Source organism: Leptonotus elevatus, chromosome 1 (assembly GCF_054856555.1).
Source record: "Leptonotus elevatus isolate MCC_2025b chromosome 1, RoL_Lele_1.0, whole genome shotgun sequence".
NCBI lineage: Eukaryota > Metazoa > Chordata > Actinopteri > Syngnathiformes > Syngnathidae > Leptonotus > Leptonotus elevatus.
The window spans coordinates 14,165,001-14,191,992 of record NC_141239.1 but is presented as its reverse complement, the minus strand read 5'-3'; the positions used below and the strand labels follow the sequence as shown (position 1 = coordinate 14,191,992).

The window sequence follows — 26,992 nt, the reverse complement described above, 5'->3', positions numbered from 1 at the left end:
CATTTTGCACATCCCCGTAGCGCCATAGTGCTGTATTCATAGACGTGTCAATCTGCATCATTTGCATAACTATTGTTGATCAGAATTACCGCACTGCCGCATAATTCGGCACGACTCTGCATCTTTTGCATACTTGTTGCTGTATCAGGATTGCAGCACTATTGCATTATTTTCTTAAATTTCGTGCTCATGTCCTAAATGTTGTAGCGGCTTGTTTTAAGTAATAAATATTATTTTGATTCTGCTCTGATTCATACATCATAGCATGTACTGAAAAATTAACTAAATGGTCCAACATTATATTAATTAACTATATTCCACCCCCCAAAAACTCCTGAGTCAGATGTTTTCAGATAAATGTGAGGGAAAATGTTATTCCTATTGAAGATCAGCCGTTGCGAGTGCGCCGTTTGCGCACAAATCGCATATAATCCATTAATGTGAGGTCGACGGTATTGAAATATACTGATGTATACACTTCCATATCTTCCCAAGCAACACAAATAGTTTGTTTTGTTTTGTTTATTTAAACCTTGTCACACCACAGCCCATTGCTGAATGTGGGTTATTTCATTTGTTACATACCTGTAAATACAAATATAATATAATATAATATAATATCCATCCATTTTCTTAACCGCTTGTCCTCACAAGGGTCGTGGGGTGCTGTAGCCTATCCCAGCTGGCTTCAGGCAGTAGGCGGGGTACACCCTGAACTAGTTGCCAGCCAATCACAGATAATATAATGAAATATAATGTAATATCATATCATATCATATATTGATTTACAGTGTAAATCCACCCAACAGGCTACATCATGCTAAAAGTGAAGGCACATATCACTGATGTCATGCTGAAACCTCATGATTTATACATTGGCAAATTTCTAATTTTTTCAAAAATCTGTCATTTTGCCCACTCCGCATGTTTATTGACCAATCCTAAAGTGCTGAAAATGGCTGTCTCTCTTTGATGATGCAATCTTAATGGTCGAACGAACATGCTGTTTTGGGGGTCTCCTGAAAAATGACAATTTCAGAGATACAAGTTTTTTTTTACGGTGTGGTCACGGAGCGGCGTGGTGTCTGTCGGCGTGTGAAGTGGAGGACCCAAAATGCAGGGAGGCAGGAGAACCACAGCAGGAGTGCGGGCAAAACTGGTGTGCTTTATTTGACAGAAAACACTAACCAGGGTACTGGTTAATGCTAACTAAACAACAAAGTGAAACGCTACAAAATCAAAATGACAGACAGAACTCCGGTGGTGACCGTGACAAGCGGCAATGATCCCACGCCAACTGATCACCACCCGGGAACTAAATACACCCACACAAATTGGGTAACTAGCCACACCTGGCGCCAGGCACAAATGGCTGAGGGCCCGGATTGGTCAACCCGCGGAAGGGCTGGAACCCACTCAGGAACAATCGGGACCCTCAACCAAAACCAGATCTTCCCAGACATGACAGTTTTGGCCTGATGCCAGTGACATGTTACTGATGAAAGTTGCTCATACACAAAATGGTCATTCCACAATGTCTTTAGAGCTTTTTGTTGTAACATTTCCAGTGGTGGGAAGCAACAAAGTCCAAGTAGCCTACTTGGTTACCACTACCTACTAAGTTGTACTGGTACTAGCGTTGAAACGACTCAAAACAAGATGTTTCCACAACTTTGATAAACTTAAGAACTGAGTGGCAAAAAAAAAAAATGCTTTGCCAGTTGTGGACATTTCTCATTTGCCCTTACAAGTGTAAGAACGTGTATGCTTGAAGCTGCTTCACTTCAAAGTAATAGGTTGGTGTTAATGTGGCACATTTGTTGTTCAACGGAGCAGAGACTATCCCTAGTGTCATTGTAAATAAGCTTGAGTTTGCAGTGCTGTGCGTGGGCATCCACAGGCTCACAATCAGCCAGAGGGGCCAGCCAGTTGATTACAGAGGTGGCAGATACTTGTATAGAAAAAAAGACTTGGGTAAAAGTATCGATTCAACTCCTTTAATAAAGTTAAAGGGAAAAAAAAGTGCAGACTCTGAAATGGACTTAAGTACCAAAGTAAAAATGGGTTTCTGCTGTCAATTATATACGATACCAATTCTGACAACTTGGCACAAAGGGGAGAAAAAACTCCCTGCACACAAAATAGTTCTCCTCTTTTACTAACTTGGATAGTGCTCGTATCCAAAGCTTTGCTAACTTTCTGAACTGAATGGACTCCGTTCACTGAATCCCAGCACCCCTAAGATTTTTTTTTTATTACTCTATGCCTGTATTAATTACTTTATAGGGCCTTTTTATTTGCTATCTCATGACCTATTTCTATTTCTCGCTAGCTTAACAGCCAATCACTGTGATGAATTGTCACCGACGGCCAAGACCATTTTGTACTTTTCTCAGCTTATGTTTATTGATATGCCACAATGTGTATAAAATCTCTCCAAAACCCAAACTAGCCAATTTAATCAAAAAATAAAATAAAATAATAATCATCAGCAACGCTGCAACAGCAAATCAATTTATACCTGGTATGCATTTGTCACAGGGGGTCCAGTACGATTCAAGGATACAACGATTTTAAAATGCAATGGTTCAGTTGGTCAAATCTCCAAAAAAATTCCGATTCAAATCTTCTTTTTTTTTACACCCCTAGTGCCATCCGGCATGTAACTCCGCCCCAGTACTATATTTTATGTCCTCTGTGAAAAACAGTTTTATTTATGTATTTATTTATTTACATTCTAGTCAAAGTACAATACTGTTAAGTGTTTATTTTTTTAAATAAAAATACTTCACTCCAACTTTTGTTGATGTTTGATGGGGGGCTGGAACAGATTAATGACATTTCCATTCATTTGAATGGGGAATGACAATTTGGGACTAATACAAAGTTTCAAATGATACATTTTGAGAATGGTCACTGAATGAATAAAAAAAAAAAACCCGTGAAAACCCGTGATAAGAAAATACTTAAGTGGTTACTCGAAAAATGTAACAAAGCCTATTTTTTTTTACTTTGTTATTTCCCACTACTTCAAACAAGCTTCTCGTTGAAGCATTGCGCGAGGGCGTCCACATGGTTCCCAAACAGCCGTGGGGGCCAGGCGGATGATTGACAGCACTTGGCTGACTAGCGACCCTCCTTCCCGTCGTCCCCACCTCTCTCGCCCTCTCTTTCCCTTCCACTCTGCCCTCTCTCTCTCCCTCTCTCTTCATCTCCCGGCCGCGCGCACACTCTCCACGCCGCCAACAGGGATGCATCGAGGGCGAAGCGCAGCCTGAAAAATGGCCCCGACTCCGCGCTTCTTGTGGATCTATCCTTCCCTTTTCCTGCTCACCTCCTCGGTGCTTTTTCACGTGTTGTCGCCGTGCGGAGCCTTAAGGAATTATCCGGATAATGAAGGTAGGTAGGTGGGTGTGCTCGGTCTAGTCTACTTAGGAGGGAGGGGGTGCGGGGATGCAGTGGAGGGAGCCCCCATCTGGAGCGCCCGATGCCGGGTGAGGAGCGCTGGAGCTTCCCGATGAAGTGCTCCACTCGGTTTTTGAATCATGCATAAAGAGCCACGAAAAGAGCGAGGAGATGAAGGAGAGGAAGCGTTTCTCTCTTTTTCTCGGGATTTTGACATTAAATTTGCATGACATGATGTGACGATAGAAGGCTGACGTGAGCAAGAAACACCAAAGTGGGCGAACTTGTAACAATGAACCCCCCCCCCCCCCCCCCCCCCCAAATAACACTAATCTCATCCAGACACGTTCATTAAAACACGCTGAGGGATGATGATGTCTTTTCGTCTGTGGACTCGAGCCATCTAACTCAGTCAGCAAATGAGAGGCAGCAATTGCATTACATTTGTCACAGCCTCTCTCTGTTATTATATTAACATCGATGTTCGGCCAATACATTTAGTGGCTAACTACTCCTGACTGCTTCTCGGGCTGAAACATGCAAGATGGCTTGTTTACTGGCAACTTGCAGGAGGGAAAAGTCATCGCAGGCGGGGAGATTCATGATGAGCACTTTATTAAGCAAGTTATTGGCGAGGAGAAGAAATGATGCTGTCAGGAAGTGTCAGTGCTGCATGTGTGATTTGGCCAACTGCGCAAGTTTACAAATTAGACGACAGGAAAGAGGATCTGGCATTAATGCTCGATTTGACTTGTGATCTTATTATGGGAAAAGTCCAGTAATTGGGACGAGGGGTTGACATTTAATTGAAGTCTCCTTGATTTACTATGGAGCAAATTAAAACATTGTTATATTTTGCTAACATGTTGAGCTTGCATATATTTGTTCTTTAAACAAATTAATTAGACTCAATCAACAGTGCCTCTGCTGGTGGTGCACTACATTTTGTATCAATTGCTTCAAGTCTGATGGTTAATCAGTTGCACAAAATTAACATAATTATTAACGATAATTAAATGTACTTAAACAAAAGACTTCTAACGTATCAAATGTTTGTTACAATATCAAGGAGCGGCCTATAAACAATTTTCAAATACAAAAATGCTCAGATCTCACACAATGAACCACTTCAAGCACACACACCAAGCAGGCTACACCTCAGCCAGCATGCATGAGACCTCCAATTTGAGTGTGTAAGCGCCGCGTATAGGTACAACGCTGAATGTATGTCACCGCCCGGAGGAGTTGTCCCTGGCTCGGGAGGATAGACGAGCAGTGAGGATGAGGAGAGGCAGTCAGGGAGGAGTGTTTAAACAGGAGGAGACAATGCAGAATGCATGTGATGAAATATTCATTGAGGTGAATGCGGAATGAAGGATGATGAATTGAAACTCCTGTTGATTTAGATAAATGAGCTGCAGTGTTTGCGGCCAGCTCACGCTTTTAATTGATATGAACACAGACGGACTTTTTTGAGATGTTGTTCTCTCGCCGTGTGGCTGATCTTGGCGTCCTGCTGTTTTACACAATTTGCAAGCACAACTTCTCCATGGTAAACACCTTTGCTTCCCGGCCACATCATTAGGCACACCTGTAAAGGGCACTCCTAATTTGGATTAAGAGATTATTAAACATCAAACACACAATCAAACTGAACATGATTATTTTTTTTGTACACAATTTTGGTTCTGGATATAAGATTATGTACATAATGTGGCTCACATATGCGTGTATATTGAAGTCATTTTTTAGCAACCCACTGCTGCCCACACTGATTGTTTGATTTCATAGTGTGTGTATGCGTGTGTGTATGACCATGCACGTCGTCCACCCACAGGGCTGAGGCTGTCATAAAAATTTACAGTTCCCCATTCAGGACCAATTAAAGTGCAAAGGCCCTTGGACGGAGCTGACATTGTAAGCTAAAATCATGTTTCAGTGTCAACAAGCTCTGTTTACTACGTGATCTTGTACGGAAATTGTTGGCATTTACAAGAAAAACGCTAGTGAGGGTGGACAAGCGGAACAAAGTGCTACAGGGGGAATTGATCAGATTGCTTGAAATTGGTGCTAACTGCAGACAGGGGAACATGATCTATAGTGGAAATGACTTTTTTCACAAGTGGCTTTTTAAAGTCTTTATCGGAAGCAGTAAAGAGAGGAAGGGGATTAGGAGGAGATGATTGTGCACCAGCAGAGGGAGCCCCACGCACTCGTTCAGTATTGTGGGAACCCTGAGGGCAAACTGATGTAACATTAGGATGGGTGCCCCCGGGTCTGCACTCTGTGTGTGGCTCCATCTTTGCAGTTTAGAGTCTGTTTTCTCTATTTCACCTTCTTGCCTCTCCGCTGTTTTCTATTTTTGTGTTTCTAACGCGCAGCCCCCTCAAACCTAGAAAACACACGACTGGAGCTTCCTTTCATGTCATGCTAATTAGGCAATAGCATTTAAATAATCAGTAAATCTGAGTAAATCTGTGAGTGCAGAGTGTAAGAAGAGAGTTTTTCATTTATTAAGTGTGGTGGAACACCCCTGTGCTTTATATTGAAGGTTTGGTAACCACTATAGGTAATATGGTCTAATATCAAGGTTTAAATTGAATCCTTCACGGTTACATACAATTATAATGGAGGTGCTTCTGAATGTGTTCTATAGTCCATGAGCAAAGCTACAGTGATAAAGCAACAAAAAACAAAAATGTACTGTCATTTTCTAATTTATAATAATTTAGGGCTGGGACTTGATAAAAAAATAAAGCATATATAATTAATTGCAGGCTTCGTCATGAATGAATCTTGATTAGTCACATTGTCATAATAATATAACATTATTTGTCCTGAAAAGCCAATTTTTTTTAAATTGAATTGTATTTGACTAAATTACTGAATAAAAAAATAGACTCAAATGTAAATGTCTTTAAATTTGGAAAAATACACTAAATCCATACAGTAGAAAATAAATAGAAAATGTCAATGGCAAGAACTCACCAGACCAAAAGTTGCCATTTTAGGATTATTTTTTTTGTAATGGTGCGCTACATCTACAGTCCAGAGCAATCCATATTGTTGATTTAGCGGCTGCTCCTCCTGGCTGTCATATGCGGTAACGTTCATTACCAATTTTCAGACATGTATGCTTTCTGTGTATCACTGTTGTGCTATTTTCTCTACAAACACTTAATAATTGACCTGCTCATTTGCCATTCATAGTTGTTTCAGCCAAACTTCTGCTAAAAATGCACTCTACCACCTAAACCCTTGCGCTAATCTACATTTCATGTTAGCATAGTGCCTAGCATAGCTTCTCTGTCTTCTCTTGCTCTCTATTTTGCTTAATGTGTCTGTGTCACCTGATTAACTATTCTTCGTCCTCGTTTAGTGATAGCAATACTTGTTATATCTTATTTGCTGCCATGGAGTTAAGGATTAGTAATTTAGCAGCTCCAAGACCGTTAGCTAGCCATGTTAGTTAGCAAGCCACAGCCCATAGCTGGTGGGGAGCCCCGGTAGTTCTCGAGCAGCTGAGAAATGAGGGAGGTAATAGATGTAGAAGTGCTTGAAGCCCTTTTCACACTGAGGCAGGTACAATGACATCATCAACAAGCGTGATTGTCGTTGGTAAGTAGAGACCAAATCTATACCGCATACACAGCGCACTTCTCGTGAGCAAAGTTTTTCATTCCATTGGATAGAGGTGTGGCGGTGGTGGTGGGGGCCATGTCTGCTATTGCTTTGTAAGGTTAATGTGAGCCGTTATTGCAGAGACAAGCATATGTAAAACATGCCCTCGACTGACACGCAAGCGCGTACGCCATCCTAATGATTCGCACAAGATTCCTGACTGTGGTATAATGCAGGGTCAAAGGTCTCCTCTGCTTTAATTGCTTTAATCTATAAGGGTTGCTACCGGTTATCGGCAGAGCCATACCTCACTGTGAATGTGCCTTTGTGCGCCCGCGATGGCGGCACTCCCGTGTAACAACCATGACCTTGAACAGAATAGGCTATAGATCGCTGTTGTCATCAGAGAGCAGTAAAAAAAAAGAAAAAGAAAAAAAGAAAAGAGAGGCGCCAAAAAGCACAAGCATCCACCTGATTTTTTTTTTCTTTTCTCTAATCTCCTTCTCTCATATGTGCCCTACTTTGCTTTATATCTCTCTTGGATTGTTTTCCCCTTCTGTTCTTAGTTCAGCTCTTTCTCATTCGCCCCCCTCAGTAACACTAATAGCGCACTTGGAGCAAGGTGGGGCTGCATATGTGTAATACATAGTCAGTCTGAGGTTGGTGCCCATGCATTGTGCATGCGCGCCCACAGACACTCATTCCAGCCTAATGTATGGCTTGGGGGCAGTTTGGTGGTCTTGGTCCAGAGAATAACGTCAAGTATTCCTGCGGCTAGCTGATAGATGAGCCTATAAATACAGCACAGTGACAGGGAATGATTCTGGAGTGAAGGCTAGGAACACATACTAAGTTTGTGTGCGTGGGTGTGGGTGTGTGTGTGTGTGTGTCTGTGGGTTTGTGTTATTATCAATGCGAAGCACAAGAAAGACGCAAAGCCATAGGAGTGAGGTGAAACAAGAGACAAAGAGATGTGTTGTGGCAACACATACTGATTAAACCCCAGTGAGGCTTTGTCTTGTAGTCATAAATAAACCACACAAATCAGCTGCTGTTATTTCAAATGTATCTCATTGATCTTTGCTCTTTGTTGTATGCGTTTTGCTTCATGGCTGCGTTGTCAGATTCTAGTCGGGAGTGAAATGAAAATACTTTCAGTGTTAACCGCAATCGGAATGTAAAGCAAGCGGCTGGCTAGATTAGCATAGCACAATGAGCGTCATTTTACTAGTGCCTCTGCATCAGGCTGTATCATCATTGCAGGTTCAAACTTTATATGCACCATTCTTTTTATTCTTTGCTCTGATCATCTAACAAAACGATTGACACAAAGTGTACGGCCCAAACCGGATATTGGATAAATGACTACATTAGGGGTGGGAATCTCTGAATGTCTCACGATTCGATTTGATTCCGATTTTTGGGTGCACGATTTGATTCCGAATTTTCGATGAAGAACGATTTTTGATTCAAAATGATTTGATTGACAATGATTTTTGCTTCAATTTATAGATGTTCAAGGAATTGTAATGATCTACTCCAGTCTGACTCGCTAATGCTAATTAGCGCGCTACTCCGCGGCACTTTTATCACTCAAAAGAACGGCTCCACGCTGCAAAAAAACAACTTTTATTGGAATAACTTAATTGTGACTTCTTCCTTCTACTCTCTAATGTGGCTACAACGTAACAGTGTATCAGACTGCGTGGAACCACACTGCTCCTAAGTGGCCAAATCGGGTACAACATGAACAGCGCTCCCAATAAAGGCACACACAAACAAAGGAAAGAAAGTATAAAATAATTTAAATAAAAACGATTTTGGGACATTTAGGATCGATTCTGAATCATACTAAATGAGAATCGCGATTCTTATGAGAATCGATTTTTTGGGCACAACCCTAGTCAACATATATGCTATATATACGCTAGCCAAGTCTACTCTGCAAAAGAGCAAAGAAAGTGTCAGACATTCGGGGTGTGCATGTCAGGTCTCCACAAAAGACGATTCGATTCGGTTTTCCATTTATTGGGTGCGAAATGATTCAAGGACGGTTCGATTTGAAAATGGAATAGTTCAATCTGGTTGGACTCGATGGGATTACGATTCGATTCAATATGGTACAGCTCAGTTCAAGAGGGTATGATGCAATTCCTTTTTTGTTGTCGTTTTACAAATGAAGTTGCCAGTACTGTAGATGTGCAATTTCCTTTAAAATATCTCTCTCCAACAAAGGACAATTTGATACGTATCGTGATACATTTTAAATTGGAACGATTCGATTGAGTTCAATTTGATGCGCTCGCATCTTTTAAACCAAATAATGAATTTCAAGTTCAAACTGCCGTTTGTTAAACCCCTTAAGCAAAATTATTTGAGATAAGTGATTTGAAAAGTGTTTTTAGTTATGAGTATGTTCACAGAATTAAACTCTTAAGTCAAGGCAACATTGTTTATAAGTGTATATTTCATAACTAGATTGGTTGTTTAGCTGTAAAAGCAGTATAACAACTATTGAAACCAGATTTGTTGCAAATTCCGTAGAATTTCCGCTATGCACTTCTCCCAGTCCCACATATGCAAAAAGCAGCGTCCCGCAGGCTTATTGAGGCCACACCCCCTGCTTCACTGTGAATTCCACCACCACCACGTGTATCGTGCACAAATTATTTCTAAAATCTTGCATGCTACCGCAAAGTATTGAGGCCACACTACAGCATCTGAACCACAAGGAACATGTTTTAGTCAGCATTCCTTTTTTTTTTTTGCTGCTTCAATGAACTAACTTTTCCCGTTTCCAAAAAGTTTGCTGAGTTGAAATATGCCACCTCTTTGAAGCCCGAGTCATATCTACAGGTTTCATTTGTTAGGTTGATCAATTTATATGTAAATATGTTAGCTTAACTTATGTCATGCTTCGAAGAAAGAACATATTTACAAAACCGTTACAGAGGTCCTGAATCCACATTACACAATTAACTCTAACATAGCCGTTTCAACACTGGCTTTCCGAGAGAAGAATATCATCAATAGCCTCTGTGGCAATTGCTCTGGTGAACCAACTTCATCCTTAGTCCATATTTTTTCCCCCAGCCTGGACGCCGTGCCACTCATGTTGGCTAGCATCAATGCTCATGTGGAAGTCATTAATGTCTGTTCTCCTTCGTGGGTGAATGGACCCCCTACTGAGGAAGCCCTTAACTGGTCACACTTACTTGATCATTGGACCTTCTCTCTGTAACCCCCCATAATTCTACATCCCCTCTAGAGTCTTCATCACCAACACACATATACAGTTACAAGCCCTTACTCCTATTTTCCTGACCCCAAATGTGGCCTAATTGAATTAGGTTGCTTCCGCATTTGCTGTTCTCTGTTTGCACTGCAGGCTTGACTCATGCTGTGTTAGTGAAACGGGGGACATTTAGCAGCTTGAGAAACAAATACTCCAGGATTTGGTTCACCATACAGTAGACATGGAATGCGCGCTCTGATAAACATGGACAAATTTCTTTCTACAGTCCTTTCACATCAAGCAGATTTGGAGGGGCACATTTTTCTTATCTTCGACCACTGGACAAGTGACATTTTAGGCATTCCTGTGTCCATGACATTCTGACTTATTGCCATGAAATTCTGTGATTTTTCTGGTAGATGTAAACATTTATGAAAAAGTTTTCTTGAAAAGCGTTTTAAACGAAAACTGACTGATCAATACAGGCATCTAAACCAGAGAGAAAGTGGACATGTGACACTTCTGTAGCCAATAGAGATCCAGACGTTGACATCACGCGTCCCAAAATGGGCATCAGCGAAGCCATTTTGGCAGCATAGAAAACGCGTCTGCCACTTGAGTAAGCGGCAAACGCCACTTTCACAATGTTTGACAGCTGTTGCGGATCAGCTGCCACAATGAGAAAAGGCACACAATAAAAACAGGATGGAGCATTCTCCAAGCTACTAGAGGAACCAACGTGTAGCCAATGAATCACAGCAGCCATAAAAAGGGTGAGCAAGAAGACGGAGGATCATCCTCATTGCTTGTGTGGAGTTTACTTCATATCAGGGGAGTCAATTACTGAATCAGTTAGTCGTGTAGATGTAGCTCGATTGTATAGTTATTAAATGAAGGCAAAAGACGTGATCGGGCACTTTGTACATGGTGGCTGAATCAGCACTCACAAAATGTGGGGGAAATAATCTGTTTCGTTCGTTTGTGCTGCTACAGTTTAATAGATATTACACAGTTGAATTTAATAATTGACCAACACCATAAAGAAGACTTTTTACTGCATAAATTGTTTTGTTTTTTACAGCGTGTTTTTGTTGTTGTTTTTTTGGATGTATGCACGCGCCGTCCGTGCTCAGCGCGCCGCTTACCATGGTTCACACAGACCCGCACTGTCCACAACGCTTAAGTGGAGTTTCGAGGGCACCTGGGCGATGTGGTCCTGCGGTCAAAATGGGTTTACGTGTCCTACCTCATATCTTCATCATTAAAATTAAGATTGTCTGCCCCGAACCATGCAGTCGTGCCCGTCATGCGTCCACCACCCGCTATACGGTTCACGCGGGCCCGCCGGCCACGAGCGCACGAGTAGCGTTTCGTGGCCATCGGTCCTGGTCAAAATGGGTTTACGTGTCCTGCCTCGTACCTTCATAATTCAAATGAAGAGATAAAGGGCCGACAAACGACACATTTTTACCCGGGATGGGAACCACCGCCGGCGAGGTAACGTTTTAAAAATCCTCAGTGTCCTGGAGGTCTTTGGCCGGCTGTATGTCCCCAGCCCTACGTCCTACCGGGGACATACGGGCATCCTTGGATTTGTCTCGACGAGACCTTTCCAATGACGTATGGCCTGTCCGACCTTGTCCGTCGCCTTCACGACCTGGAGATAGAGGCTTGACAGTTTCCCAATTTCATGCCCTGGAACGCTCGTGCTTACCCCACGATTACACCGCATGCATGTGCATTGCGGAATCTGCTCTGCCGATTTGTTTCCTTTTCCAGCTTGTTCATATTACACCGGCTGCGTATGCGCTGCGGATCGACTGCCGACCAGCTTATCGTACTGAGACCGCCAGACCCGACAATGCGGTCAAAATGGATTTCTCAGCCTTGTATCATTGTCATTAAAATTAAGAGTGTTATTTCTAACCGCTGTTTTGTTGTTGTTGTTATGTGTGTTATTTTTAATTACAATTAAAAAAAAAAAAAAATTTTGGGGGGAAATATACCGGCCGGACAAAATGGATCGATCGCCGTTATATTTTTGTTTCTCAAATAAATGTTTTGGTTATTAGTTTAATTCTATTTTATTGTTATTATTTAAAAATCTACAAAGGCCTACTGTGTTTAAAATGTTAACGGCGATCAAGAAAAATGCATGTATAAAGTGTGTGGTGTGGTGTTAGCCTTAAAACATATATAATAAATGAAAACAATATAGTATGAACGAAAAAACATTTAGAATAAATGCAAAATATATATATATATATACTGTGTATAATAAGTAAATAAAAAAATACTTTTAATGGAAAAAATATTGTAAATAAAAAAAGAACATATATGATGAATAAAAAAAATATTCATAATAAAAATCATACCAAAGCGAAAAAACATATAATAAATGAAAAATATATATAATTAATGGAAAATAAATAATAAATTAATTAACACGGGTAGTTTTTGGAACGTAACACCAGCGAGAAACAAGGGAATACTCTATATCCAAATGATATTTGAACTTTGCTGAATGGCCCAAAAAAAATCTTGTTAGCAGTGCTTCCAGTTTACCGAAATGTGTGTGCAATGCACAGCAAGGAGCAGCTTCCACAGGTGTGTAGGAAAACGTTATAAATGAATGTGCAATACTGATTCAGACACCTCTTGATACCCGCAATGATATATTCCTGTACCTAATATATAGTTTACCCTTTGTATGTAAGTTTGCAAGTTTAATATTGCGTTTGCGGAATATGAGTTAAAAAGCAAAATCCACCCGCTTTTATTCATGTCATGGGGCGGCCATTTTGCCACTCACACATACAATTCCAAACATCAAGCATGAGCATATGTTAAAATGTATTTATTTATTTTTTTACAAAAAAAACTAATATTATTACGCTAAATCATAAGAAAAAGCCACAACAAAACCTTTGGACAAAGCTCCTTTGGCTATTTGGCAGTGACAGACATTGTCGTGTGTGTGTGTGTATGCGCATCACTAGTAACAACCTGCCTGCCATGTGATTTCCTATCCATGTCAACTGCTAAGGCCCACTGCTCTAATTTCCCCTCCTGTGGCCAACCACTGTGTGACAGAAGTGTGAGTCCACAGGCTATCAGGACTCTGCCCTCATCAGGGTAAATGTCTTACACTGTAAAAGGTCAAGAAGAAATACAGGAACGGCACCACAGATCTGAGCATGGCAACATTAGAGCTGCACAGTCACCAACGCTGTCTCATTCAGCGGCTTTAGTGACACAGTCATTCTTTTAAGGACTTCATTTGATTCACATAATGAATGCTGCGGGTGTCAAATATCGTGTCGTGTTGATCGTTTGCGCGGTTGTGTGTAAATCCTCAAGGTCCCCTCTGTTTGTGTGAAGTGAAGGCATGCGCTTGTGTGTGTGGGTGTTGCTCTTTGCCCTTGATGAGGTGTCGGCATCGCTTATTATAAAGAAACAAGTGTCTGCGTCTGACTGGGTGTCACAGTTCAACACAGCACGCATTCAACCAGCAGACAAATTCACGCACACACACACTCTCCATAGTCTGTCACAATGTCATTTTTTGGGTGCTACGTTAATGCTGTCAGTATAGAGTATAAACTGTATGCAATAGCAGCTAATATGTCTTCTGAAAGCAGGAAAGCTTGACAATGTAGTCAGAATCATGTTATTATGTCACTGCTGAGAGGCATAAGAACTGATCACAGTCCATTGGGGGCATGTAAATGGCATCTGGGGGTTCTAATATGTCGTGATGTGTTAATTAGAAGTAAGGCCCTCTATTATTAGCCTGGAAATCCAGACTCACTCGCGGCTTTGCCGGAGATTGAGTCTGGTCACCCGCCCTATCAGTTGCATTTCTGCGGCGGGGCCAACCTAAGCTAACAGACAGTGGAATGAACCAATGAGCGAAGAGCGGACGTGACGTCAAAAAAGCGAGTCGTTGAAGTCTTTTAATTTATTGCGGAGACGGAGTAAAAATCCAACATGGCTACTAGCCAAAGAGAGACAGTAGTGAATGACGTCGAATGATGTCGTTGTTGCGGGAAAAACTTGAAGAGTGAAGAGTGACGTTGCTCACGAAGACAACGTCACGCAAATAGACAAATTTGATTGGCCTGGCCTGTTTTCAGCCGGTGCCGAATAGCTGGTTATGGATGCCTGTCTAGGTTACTCTATTATATGCTTTCTTGGACATTTCAGCGTGGACGTAGCTTCTCTGATATTCCAGTGTAATTTCTGAGGGAAGAGCACTTTCTAGTTATTTGAAGAATTACACCATTTTTTGTTGCGGCTGCCACGCTTTCATCAAGACCGCTCATAGTAAAGTCATCAATGTATGATTGATGTGCTGAATTTGTACATTTGAATAATCCTCTGTCTTAACTCCAATGTGAAAATAAGCGTACAATATTTGAAACTCAATAATATTTCTGTGAGGATCACAGATGATGACACAGTGGTGGAACTGACGTGATGCAATGGCTGTTTCTCAATATAAACACATGGAGTATGGTCTCGTGAAACCACCAAGCAGTCATACTTAGAGCATACGCGAGAACGCTCTTCCTAAATACACAAATCTCTTTTTAAATGGAAACGGGTTTGTACTTGTTAACCCCCATCCTCTGACGTAATTCTGTGATAGCAGTTTAAGCTAGCTGACAAGAACAACTTCTGGGTATTTCGTGCGTCCTTGGTTTATTCGTAGTGATGGGTTATTAACATTGTTTTTTTAGTTTTAATTTATATTTTAGCCGTTTTGGATTTAGTTATAGCAGTATGGCTCAATGAATAGAATTGTATTCTTATCTGTGTTACTTTCATGAGAAAGGGCAACGGGTTTGTACATTTGCTATCTCAAATGGGAGGGCCGGTCTCTGCCGGTCGGAAGAAGGGAGTCACAGGCTTATTATTATTGTTTTACTTCAATAATTATTTTTACCACACAATCATTGAATTGATAGAATAAAACCGTTTATTATTTTCTAATGATTAAAGAGTGTGTGCGTATGTATTTGAGTGTGTGACCTAGCTTTTAAAAGGTGGGGGTTTGTGAGTGAGAAATGTGCATATGGGGATTTTGTTTGTTTTTCTTCAATATTTTTAACTAAGTTTGGTGTTGTTTTGTGTGAAAAAAATGTTTTAATGTGTTGAGCTCTCAAGAGCTCAAATGAGGGAATGATGAGTTATTAACATTGTTTTTTTAGTTTTAATTTATATTTTAGCCGTTTTGGATTTAGTTATAGCAGTATGGCTCAATGAATAGAATTGTATTCTTATCTGTGTTACTTTCATTAGAAAGGGCAACGGGTTTGTACATTTGCTATCTCAAATGGGAGGGCCGGTCTCTGCCGGTCGGAAGAAGGGAGTCACAGGCTTATTATTATTGTTTTTCTCTAATCTGATTTATACCCATGGGAACAGATTCTCTTGTATTCACTGAGTTGTAACCAAATGTACTGTGGGCTGATGGGTGGAGACTTTTCACCCACTTTTGAATAAATGATGATGTGACGGGGAGCCGAAGACACAATCTGACCAGAACACGGCTTCAGTGTCGTCAGCCTTTTGTCATCAGAAGCTTCTGATAATTATTTACCTTTGCAAAGGGACTTCTTCACCAGGATCTCACCATTCAGTTAATTGAACACGCAAAGAGTACAATAATTAATATTGTCTACTCTAACAGTAGCCTACTTTTAATTGGAACAGTACTTGGGTCGCAACTGATGACGTTTCACGAAATCACAAGGTTGTAAGAACGGATCAAAATTGACAAACGGCTAATGTAAAATCATCAAAATGAACTAGGCAGAAACTGTTGTTTGCACGAGTTTCATGCTTTTAGTTGGCTTCAGTCGTCTTTACGAATCATGTAGTCTGCGATCCCTCATCGAGTCATTAAATGTGTGATCCCAGTCTTCCAGTCATCATAAAAAATGCGCTTCCCAGTCGCGTAGTATTTACAGTATGGAAAAAAGTCGACCAATTTGAATAAGACAACCACAAAAATAGTTTGACACAAAATGTTTGTTCTGAAGCTTTGTTGTCAGCATGTACAGGATCCACTGTACATTTTTTTATAATCCATCCACCTATTTTTATTCAAATTTTCAAGAATTCTGATAATAAAAATGAATGTAAAATTAGGGAAAAGAAAAAGGCCTAAATTTCGCATAACGTTTTTTCGCTTGGAAGAGATAGATTTGTCTGACCTGGGAATAGCCAGATTGATAATTGTGACTCACTCAAGAGAGTTCTCCACAATATCAATCTGGGACTGCTCCTCGGTGATTTGCTCGGCAAAGGCGGGGCATTCTGTACAATACCTCGAGCTGATTGGACAAGGCGGAATCTAGTGCACGTCTACCTAACTTTGGTTTTGACCAATAATGGCCACGGATGAAAATGTCGTCTTCGTTCTCGTCGTAGGCGGAAAAAAAAACCATGAACATCTTTTCCAGCTAAAAATGCACAAAGCGCCTCTCGCTGTTCAACATTCAACAAGGAAACGGTGAGCAATACTGCGAGAACAGAATTGCAGCGTCCATTCATCCATGTTAGTTTAGTTTGTTTCATACGGTGTCTGCGCTTCCTGGTTTCTTCACAGCAGCACATCCCGCCTCCTAACATAATGTCGTTCTTTGATTGGTCCGAACGGATCGATGAAGATCAATGGGCTCAGTACAATATGCATTCTCTGGAGTTTGTGAACTCACAAATGTTGCGAGAATTCAGCCTGCAGAGCAAGGTTAGAACATTTCAGCGTATTGATAAAAGGAAAATGCGAATTTTAGCTCTGGAAACAGGTATTGTAAATAAACAATGCCTTATACCTAGTAGCACGTTTTGACCAGATACTACTACTGGGGCAGTCCCCTCTCCTCTTATTCGAAAAATATTTCTGAAACGGGGCATAAATCGTATGTTCGTTTTTCACATTTTCACTAAAGTCTAAACTCCAACATTTGGATAAAAATCCTGCCACAGACATTTCCAGTTATCATAAACATCCTTTCTACTGTAACATGACCTTCTGACAATCTATTAGCTCCCTCTGTTGGAAAGTTGAAATTGAGTCGGGAATGACTCCAAGCACACCTGCTGTTTGATTAGTCGAGTATGCAATCAACTAGTTGATAGGATAAACAGATTCAACAGTGACAGCTCTAATATTTTATATCTAGCTTTCTTGGAGATACGTTCCCAACCCACTTGCAAAATATCAAAATCTGCAATTTTCTTTGTATAGTTTTATCCCCACCCACTCCTTTGAATCACTCTTAAATATTGAATCAAATTCTGCATGTATTTGAATGCAAAATAAATAAATAATAATAATTAAGCACAAAGGGCATCAGCGGCAGAGGCTCTCCTTTCCCACCTGCGAGGGCATTACTGTAAGTAAGTGCAAAACGTCATCAAAAACGTAAAAAGAAAAACAATAATGATAACGGGTGACCACTGCACTCAAAAGCCTTTTGAAAACAGGCAACAACTGTGTAAACTCAACCTTAATCGTGATGCAGTCCTTGCTACCTCACATGAAAAAGACCAGTTATGAAACAATCATGGAAAGTCGTAAGCAAAGAACACACGAGCAAGCACCCATACATACACAGTCTCCATTAAAGTGACATGACCAGGGGATGAGCACGGCGAGAGATAACTAGAAGAAAAACGAGTGGTGGGTTGTGGATGAGTGGAGAGAGGACTGATGAAAAGACAGCAGTGAGTGGAGCGCTCCTGCTGCGGGGCTGCTTTATTCCGAAAGTTCATAGCTCAACTGTTTGCACCCCTCAGTCCTGCTCTCCGTCGGCTCGTGTGTTGCCCTGACAACATCCTCCCTCCCTCACCGGGCTCAACTGTCAGACGAGAGGAAACGCGGTGAAGTCAGTGACTGAGTACCTTAAGGACACAGATAAACACATACGCACATACGTTTATGTTCTCTTTTATACAACACTGTGCTATTTTCTTCTTCATAAACATGTAACAAAAATACTGCAGTGGTTTTTGGGGGGCCGGAACAGATTGGCATTTTTATTTATTTCAATACGGATGCAAGCACAGGTAGTTGTACCTGCTTGGCATTTCTGCCTGACGCACCTCCGACGGTGCCATTGTGCAAGGCTGCAGGGTCATCAGCCTGGGACCACCCTTCCCTGATGTTTCGCTCCATTATCCCCGGAACATTTCCAGGTGGTGGAGCAGCGATAGGTTCGTCTCCCTACCGCCCCCTGCAGCCTGCTTAGGATCCTTCTTTCCCCCACGTCTTTTCTTCTGAGCCAGAGCCAATAAGCTACCTTGCTCGGCTATGGCTGCTCCATGCGTGATGTGTTCTTCTCCTGCTGTGGGGTGTTCTGCTGCTGCTGTGGGCTCTGCCCGGAAGCCTGATGTTCCACTTTCGTTCCAACCGCAATGTTAGGTTCACTAGCTCTGTGGTGCTCAACCTGGCTGTGATGCCTCTTTGTCTGACCTGCTAATGCAGTGCAAGCTTGCGGCTGGCTGGCTGTTGCCAACACACTTTGTCTTCCCTTGGTGGATGCGCAGACCATGGTAAGTTGTTACTTTACTCCATCCACAGCAGCAATGTCTCTGGATCCTTTTGTTCCTTTCCATATCGTTCGTTACCGTGTTATCCGTCCGTGTTGGTCCATCTTCCATCCCGCCTGTCGGAGGACCAATGGGCTGTTTTCCTCTTGACTTGCTTGTAGTTAGCTTGGGTGTCCAGCAATCTGGTGTCCAGTTGTCTGGGCGTGTGGAGTGGGTAACTAGCCTTTCCACCCCTGGTGCTGTCTTTCACGCCATCAGCCAGACTTCCCTGGCAGCCCTCCAGTCTTTCCTGGATGCCAACTGCTCTGTTCACAGTAGTCACTGGGGTACCAGGGAAAACAGATGCAAGCACAGGTAGTTGTACCTGCTTGGCATTTCTGCCTGACGCACCTCCGACCGTGCCATTGTGCAAGGCTGCAGGGTCATCAGCCGGAGACCACCCTTCCCTGATGTTTTGCTCCATTATCCCCGGAACATCTCCAGGTGGTGGAGCAGTGATAGGTTCGTCTCCCTACCGCCCCCTGCAGCCTGCTCAGGATCCTTCTTTTTCCCACGCCCTATCTTTTCTTCTGAGCCAAAGCCAAAAGTTCCCCTGCTCGGCCTTCTCCGCGAGGTCGTGAAGAGCTTGCTTCCTGTTGGCTCCTTTGACTCCAAGTGTTTTCAGGAGTCGCTGTGTAGATGCCCCGGTGAAGCCCCTACACTCGACCTCCACTGGGGAAGGTAAATGCTCTCCACCCCACTTGTGCGCACATTGTTGCCAGCTCCGCGTACTTGCCTTTCTTATTGTGATGTTGCTCTCCTGCTGTGGGCAGTTCTGCTGCTCGTGCGTGATGTGTTCTTCTTCTGCTGTGGGGTGTTCTGCTGCTGCTGTGGGCTCTGCCCGGAAGCCTGGTGTTCCTCTTCCGTTCCAACCGCAATGTTGGGTTCACTAGGTCTGTGGTGCTCAACCTGGCTGTGATGCCTCTTTGTCTGACCTGCTAATGCAGTGTAAGCTTGCGGCTGGCTGTTGATTGAAAATGTATTTACACTTATCAATTTTCCATTGCGGGTTTTGCAGTCCCGCTATTGCGCAATATAATAATAATAATTATTTTTTTAATTTCAGTTTGTAAATATCCTATTTTGTGGTACTGTAATTCCATAATTCACCTTCAAATAGTGGCACACATTTGTAAACACTGTAAATATGAAAAGAAGACAGTTGAAAACAGGAAGTATTTTAAGTTCAGCCTAGTTTTTGCTGAAGTTTATTGAATGTCAAATGTTCTTCCATCCTGCTTTTTACACCTACAGAAAGCGGGTTCATTTCATAATGTACATCATTGAGCATGATTATTCATGCATATTGTGAGATGATGATTTTGTTAGTTTGGAAAAAAAAACGGGATTTGTTTGCTGTAAACAGAAAGGGATCAATACACTTTTACACTCTTTGTTCAGTATTTTGGTTATACATTGCGCTTGCTCTCTCCTTATATTATAATGTGTTTATATTGTTTTATATGTGTGTTTAAAGACCTTTAAAAAAGTGTCTTAAATGCTATCAAACATGAATAGTGAGTATTTAAATACGGTATTTCGATATCACTTATTGCCGAACGTAACCCCCGCAATGGAACGGGGAAATTCCTGTACGAATACATTGAGACACGAGCTGAAACAAAATGAAACTTGCAAGTCAAGGTAGCACTGTAATGAGCCCACAGTATGCTTTATCTCCCTTACTACTTATAAAAGGAGCTCTTTATTAAATAATCATTTTGTTTTACACTCCACATTAAGGTTCTCTTGAACCAAATAAAATTGTTTAAGGGATTTAAAACATTTTGCACGGAGACTATAAAAGTGTGGAAGTAGTTGCTAAATAGCGTGTTTATGTAAGTATGCAAGTTGTAACTTTAAAGCTTGATTATTCATGATTTGCAAAGAGTATAACATCTTTATCAACCTATGCATTTCCTATAGCACTGGTTCTCGTTGGGGTTCCGGTTGTGCTTGAGCCTATCCCAGTGGATTTTGAATTAGAAATAGAGAATATAGAGTACATCATGGACTGGTCACAAGCAAGTTAAATCTGTTTTTGAAATGTGGGAGAAAACCCACAAAAGTACTTTTGATATCAATATGATTAAAACAAATAGAAACACTCATTGTTTTGTAAAGATAACTTTGGCGCCACATTCACCTGCTGATTGTAATTAACTGCTCATTTGCATTTTGCTTGAATGGGATATTAGACCTTTTTTTTTTGTGTGCGGATTGTGTGTTGTTTTGTATATTTATTTATTTATCATAAAAAATACCCTTATTGGCAGTGGAGAATAAAACAAGAGATAAACAATAACAGCAAAGTGGACAAAGTAGTAGCTTGTCCCGTGTAGTCAGTTGTTTGTACTCAATTAAAAACAACCTGATTAACTATGCATGAAGTTATGTACTGTGTTCCGCATCCCTGCGGTGGTCTTTTTGCATCATCTCTAAATGTGTGTATGCAAAAAAAGTGTAAAAGCATCCTGGTCTCTTTGTTAGCCAGCCGGGCTGTTGGCATCGCTGCTTGAGGCTTGGCAGGTGATGCCAAGCTCCACTAGTGGATACTCAACACAGAGAGAGAGAGAGAGAGAGAGAGAGAGAGAGAGAGAGAGAGAGAGAGAGAGAGAGAGAGAGAGAGAGAGAGAGAGAGAATCCCTACCCCCGAGTACAGTTCAGTTGTATTTAACTTATATAATAATAATAATAATAAACTTTATTTATACCTTTAAAAACAAGTGTTGACAACCCAATGAATAAAAAAAAACAGATCTTAAAATGCAAACAACTATAACTATAATAACTTGTTAGATCTGTTCACTTGTAATTTTTTTTTACCACATACAGTTTTAAACTTTTTTTTTAATGTAACTTTTATGTGCTATTTAATTTAGTCGAATTATTACACTGGGCAAAAAAACGAACTAACTAACTAACTAAATGAATAAATAAATAAATATATATATTTTTTTAATCCAAGTGCCAAAGATATTTGAATGGTTTCTGGCTCATTTTCTGAATCTGAAAATGGTAGCCATTTATTTGATTTGGCCCTAGTTTTTGGGTATTGGATATTTGATTGATTGATGTGTTTTGGTCATTTACAAAATGTACGTTGAGTGTTGATAAAAGTAGTGATTGTGCTTTGAAGTCGCCTGTTTTAGCTTTTTTTTTTTTACTGCTAATATTGCCTCAAAGTTGCAGCATAAAGTGAATAGCAATGCCATAGCTTGAATATTTTACTTTTTAAAGAACCAAAATATGGAATATCTCTAAAACTAGAGCCAATTTGGAAAAAAAAGCAAAGTCAGTTTTGGATTCTGCAACATCAAAATGCCCTAAAACCATTGAAACGTTCGTGGCATCAAAATGTTGACCAGTGTTCAGAGGTGCAATGATTAATGTTGACTGTTCTAAACTTGAGTGGCTCACACTACTAGAGACACATTCCTTGTGTGTTTCTACATACTTGGCCAATAAAGATAATCGATAAATCACTTATCTACCTTTTTAAATAAAAAATTGTCCACATTAAGAATTTAGGCTTCTCATCAGTATATATTATCCAATTTCTGTAGTCCTCCATGAAAGCGGATTTACTATTTTTGTGTTGAATGAAAATAAAAAAAATGTTTTTTACTTTGGAAAACAATTCATGCATTTCAATCATTTATTTCATTCATTTGTAAAAAGAAAGAAAAGACAATATAAAACAATATTCTTCAGTGTTAAATGAAAAGGAGCAGAAAGAAGACCAGCTTGATCAACAATGCAATGATCAACATTTTTGCATATTTTTTATATATTGCACATAAAAAAGTTATTTGTGTATTGTGTATGTACTTGACATATAGTAACTGAACACGCTTGGGCCCATGATACAAATCGTATATTTACATCTGCAAGCATCCCCACAGCTGTTCAGAGCATTTTGGAAAGTTGGGATGATGTAACTTTTCTCGAAAATATTTTGGGGTTTGTGCAAGTAAGGGCCTGAATGGAAAAAGCAAGGCTGCAGAATCGTAAACAACTTATAGAAATGCCGTGCGGTGGCTGTGCACTCGTCCCTCAACTTGTATGCCGCTATATATATGCTCACCAGTTGTGTGGATAGTATGTGTGTGAGGGAGATAAGGGGAAAACTTATATTGGTTGAGTCACCTAAAAAGTACCAAAAAAGTAACTTGGCAGTCAGCTGTCAATCAAAAGTCGTTTTGTATCAATGCAACTTGGTGGTAATTTTTTTTTAAATGTGTCGTGTATTGTTTTTGTTCATGTGATCACATTTGGAAGGTATAGTATGTGATGTCATATTGTATTTAGATTCTCGTCAAACCGGAAATTGTGTGTGTTTCTCAGAGGCATAGACTGGTCATCAGGCTGAATATGAGCCTATCTTAGGACACACACACACACACCCCCACACACACACACACACACACCCCCACACACACACACACACACACACACACACACATACTTGCCTCTGTGTATTATGAGGACATTTTTTCCAAACCGGTTTAATTGTGTATTACAGGGACACCCCTTTCTGCTAATGCCAGAGAGATGGGACTTGCACCCAAAAATTTTTTTTGGGGTTGTCCAGGAAAATTTCACTTCAAAACTTGAAAAAACTCAACACACGAAAAAAAGAAAAACCTGAAAAAATCCGTAATTGTGAGGACATAGATAATGACCTAAATAAGCCACGCCCATTGCAAAAATGGTAATTATGAGGACCAACTCACATTACAAGGACAAAGTTTACACAACACACAGCAACCATGTCACTGAAGTGATTTGAAAGTTCTGGCATTCTGACTTTACACAAACTAAAATGGCATTGATGTGTAATGACTTACCTGATATAAGGACACATTGTTGTACATAACAATACTGTGAAATGCAAAGTCATACCTGATCTGTCCTAAAATTGTAAGTTTTAACATGGTGCTCATGTTACAACTTACAATTTTAGGACAGACTGAAACTGGTATGTTAATAAAACTGCTTCTTATGTGAACAGGTTATCTAGGTCAAACACAGCTTTGTAATGGATAAGCTCGACATGAAACCAGATGCAAAAGAGTCAGTGAACATTGAACATTTTATTCTTTAAAACATGACTACCTCTCATCTTAAAGGATGAGCAGTTTTCTCATAGCTCATTCCTGAAATACCTTCGGATTTCTGAATTTCTGAAACAGGTTCAATGTAGGAAGTGTCCGAAGTACTGTGAGAATCTGGAACATATTCCTCTGCTAACGAATCCTCACTTGAACTGGATACATCAGCAACCTAATTTTTTAAACGAAAACAATTATTACATACATACATACATACACATATTGTCGCTGTTCTGTGAAAAACACTTCCACCATAGGAGCTACCGGAGAGCAGCCCGCGACCTAAAAATGGAAACGTGTTTTTCACAGGACAGCAATGATATCCATATATACAGTAGATGCACACATACTTATGCATATATACAGTGGCTCTAAAATTAACCTGCCAGATGCGGGTTAAAATTCATTTTGGCGGGTGGTCATAAATATTTACTAGCTTTACTTCGCTGTTACTTAGTGATGTTACACTCGAAGTAGAAGCTTGAGAAAAGTGTCGAGCGCTCGCGGCAGAAGTAGCTCCCGCCATTGATGGGCTAATGTGCTAAAGTTAATTTACCAAAGGTCTTCATCATCAAGCAGTTTTGCATTTTTTTTAAACGGGATATGTGCCAGATGCTGGAGCAAACTAGAAAAGCATTTAGAACCTAAAGTTTGTGCACATACTAAAGATTATTATAAATCTAGTCACATTTATTCGAAAGATGAGATGAAGCATTTAACAAGAGGGATAGTTAATATGCTTAATCTATGGCATTGCCCCTAAAACAGATATTGTGTGATACAGTCCTTCAGTTACAGTAGACTTTTCTATTTTACCGAGTCAGACAGTCGTTAAGATTGAGACAATTATAAAATACCCATCATGCCAGTCCATTCTAGTGCAGCGAAAGGTCCAAAACATAAAGCACATTTATCCAAGCTTGATACAAGTAAATTAACTACCTGATGTTTACACTTCTGTTTAAAAAAATAAAATAAAATTGATAGCGAGTTCATCTCTAAAATCCACCATAAATAAATTAATGGGAACAAAAGATCACTACAGTGCATAATCCAAATCACCAAACTGCCAACAAATCTTCAATTTGAGATATTTTTAATGTTGACTTGTAGGAATTTTAGTCCCATACAAGCTTATTGTTGGATACAATATTTTGAACGTCTTGGCAATACACATTGCATAAAAAATTGTTGTGATTATATTTGTTAGTTATATAGTTCAGCCCTAGCATCTACTCTACACTCTTCACTCCTAACGTCTTGCTTCTGAAAACTGATTTCAACATCAATATTCAAAAAGAAATCTCGTCACCTGGTCAACTTGGTCTGTGACAGCTACGTCTTCAGCTATGTCTTCAGGTTTTGCTTCAGTTGAAACCTGGTACACATGAAGAGAAAAATACATATAAAATTCAATTCTTAGTAACACGACTGTACCTGTGCATTTACACAGTTACAGTACATACAGAACAATTAATAGGTTAAAGTATTGTAAATGCAAACTCATTTTATTTGCCATTACAAAAATAAATAAATAAATCCTTCTGCACTACAGGTTTGTGTAAATTGGCGACGTCTATTTTTCACAATGAAACAAAAACAAGAAAATACACAGTCCTCAGAGAATCCATACCTGACCAGAGTATGAATTGTATAATAACTCCAAGCCCTCAAAACTTATTTTACAGTCACGGTGTATGAATACACTGTCCTCAGTGTCAGTTATTCACAACTATAACATTGTGAGGACTAAGTATCTGTGAGGGCTGCACAGTATTGACAAAACATGCGACATGGGTGTTTTATACAGTAATGGAGATTATTTCGACATTGAACATGGACCTAAAAAAAAAGGATCTATCTATAGCTATATATTTTTATAATCCAATGAAAAAAAATACACGATAATCCGGAAAAATAAACATGCTCATTGTGATCTAATCTTATCCAATTAAGTTATTTTTTGTTAGTAATGCCCCTCGATACGTTTCTCGTATGGCGATGCACAATTAAGGTAGTCTCTGATTGGTCAAAGTCAGACTAAAGTATACAATCCAATATTCATTTGTTGCTTGTCTTTGCAATACACATATTGCATGAGCCATTCGTGCGACAAGATATTTTTTTATATATTGTGCCAACGTCTTGCTTCTGAAAAATGTATTTCAACGTCAACATTCAAAAAGAAATCTCGTCACCTGGTCAACTTGGTCTGTGACAGCTACGTCTTCAGTTATGTCTTTAGGTTGTGCTTCAGTTGAAACCTGGTACACATGAAGAGAAAAATACATATAAAATTCAATTCTTAGTAACACACAAGTCTGTACCTGTGCATTTACACAGTTACAGTACATACAGAACAATGAATAGGTTAAAGTATTGTGAATGCAAACACATTTTATTTGCCATTTCAAAAATAAATAATCCGTCAGCACTAATGGTTAGTGTAAATTGGTGATGTCTATTTTTCACAATGAAACAATTAATAGAAAATACACAGTCCTCAGAGTGTCCATACCTGACCAGAGTATGAATTATGAGGACTGTATGTGTAACTCCAAGCCCTGAAAACTTATTTTACATTCACAGTGTGTAAATACACTGTCCTCAGAGTGTCAGTTATTCACAACTACGACATTGTGAGGACTATGCACCTGCGAGGGCTGCACAGTATTGACAAAACATGCGACATGGGTGTTTTATACAGTGATGGAGATTATTTCGACATGGACCTAAAAAAAAAGATCTATCTATATCTATATATTTTTATAATCCAATGAAAAAAAAATACACGTTAATGCGGAAAAATAAGCATGCTCATTGTGATCTAATCTTATCCAATTAAGTTATTTTTTGTTAGTAATGCCCCTCGATACGGTTCTCGTATGGTGATGTGCAATTAAGGTAGTCTCTGATTGGTCAAAATCAGACTAAAGTATACAATCCAATATTCATTTGTTGCATGTCTTTGCAATTCACCTATTGCATGAGCCATTCGTGCGACAAGATCTTTTTT

At 40.1% G+C, this 26,992-nt stretch overlaps 2 protein-coding genes across 3 annotated transcripts in view; one reads left to right on the top strand and one right to left on the bottom strand.

The window, feature by feature from the left end:
* Positions 1–3,132: 3,132 nt before the first annotated feature.
* The window catches only part of LOC147180968 (ephrin type-A receptor 3-like), a 153,060-nt gene continuing 129,200 nt past the window's right edge, over positions 3,133–26,992 (top strand). The window contains exon 1 of the mRNA XM_086075735.1: positions 3,133–3,399. Coding sequence (XP_085931861.1) covers positions 3,282–3,399 — 118 coding nt within the window. The 5' untranslated portion in view covers positions 3,133–3,281. The remainder of the gene's footprint in view (positions 3,400–26,992) is intronic.
* Positions 23,312–26,992, bottom strand: part of LOC147180969 (uncharacterized) — an 11,622-nt gene continuing 7,941 nt past the window's right edge. For both annotated transcript variants that reach the window (XM_086070379.1, XM_086070446.1), the window contains 3 exons: positions 26,175–26,240; positions 25,289–25,354; positions 23,312–24,148 (listed from right to left, as the gene is read on the bottom strand). In XM_086070379.1, coding sequence (XP_085926505.1) covers positions 23,984–24,148; positions 25,289–25,354; positions 26,175–26,240 — 297 coding nt within the window. In that variant the 3' untranslated portion in view covers positions 23,312–23,983. The remainder of the gene's footprint in view (positions 24,149–25,288; positions 25,355–26,174; positions 26,241–26,992) is intronic.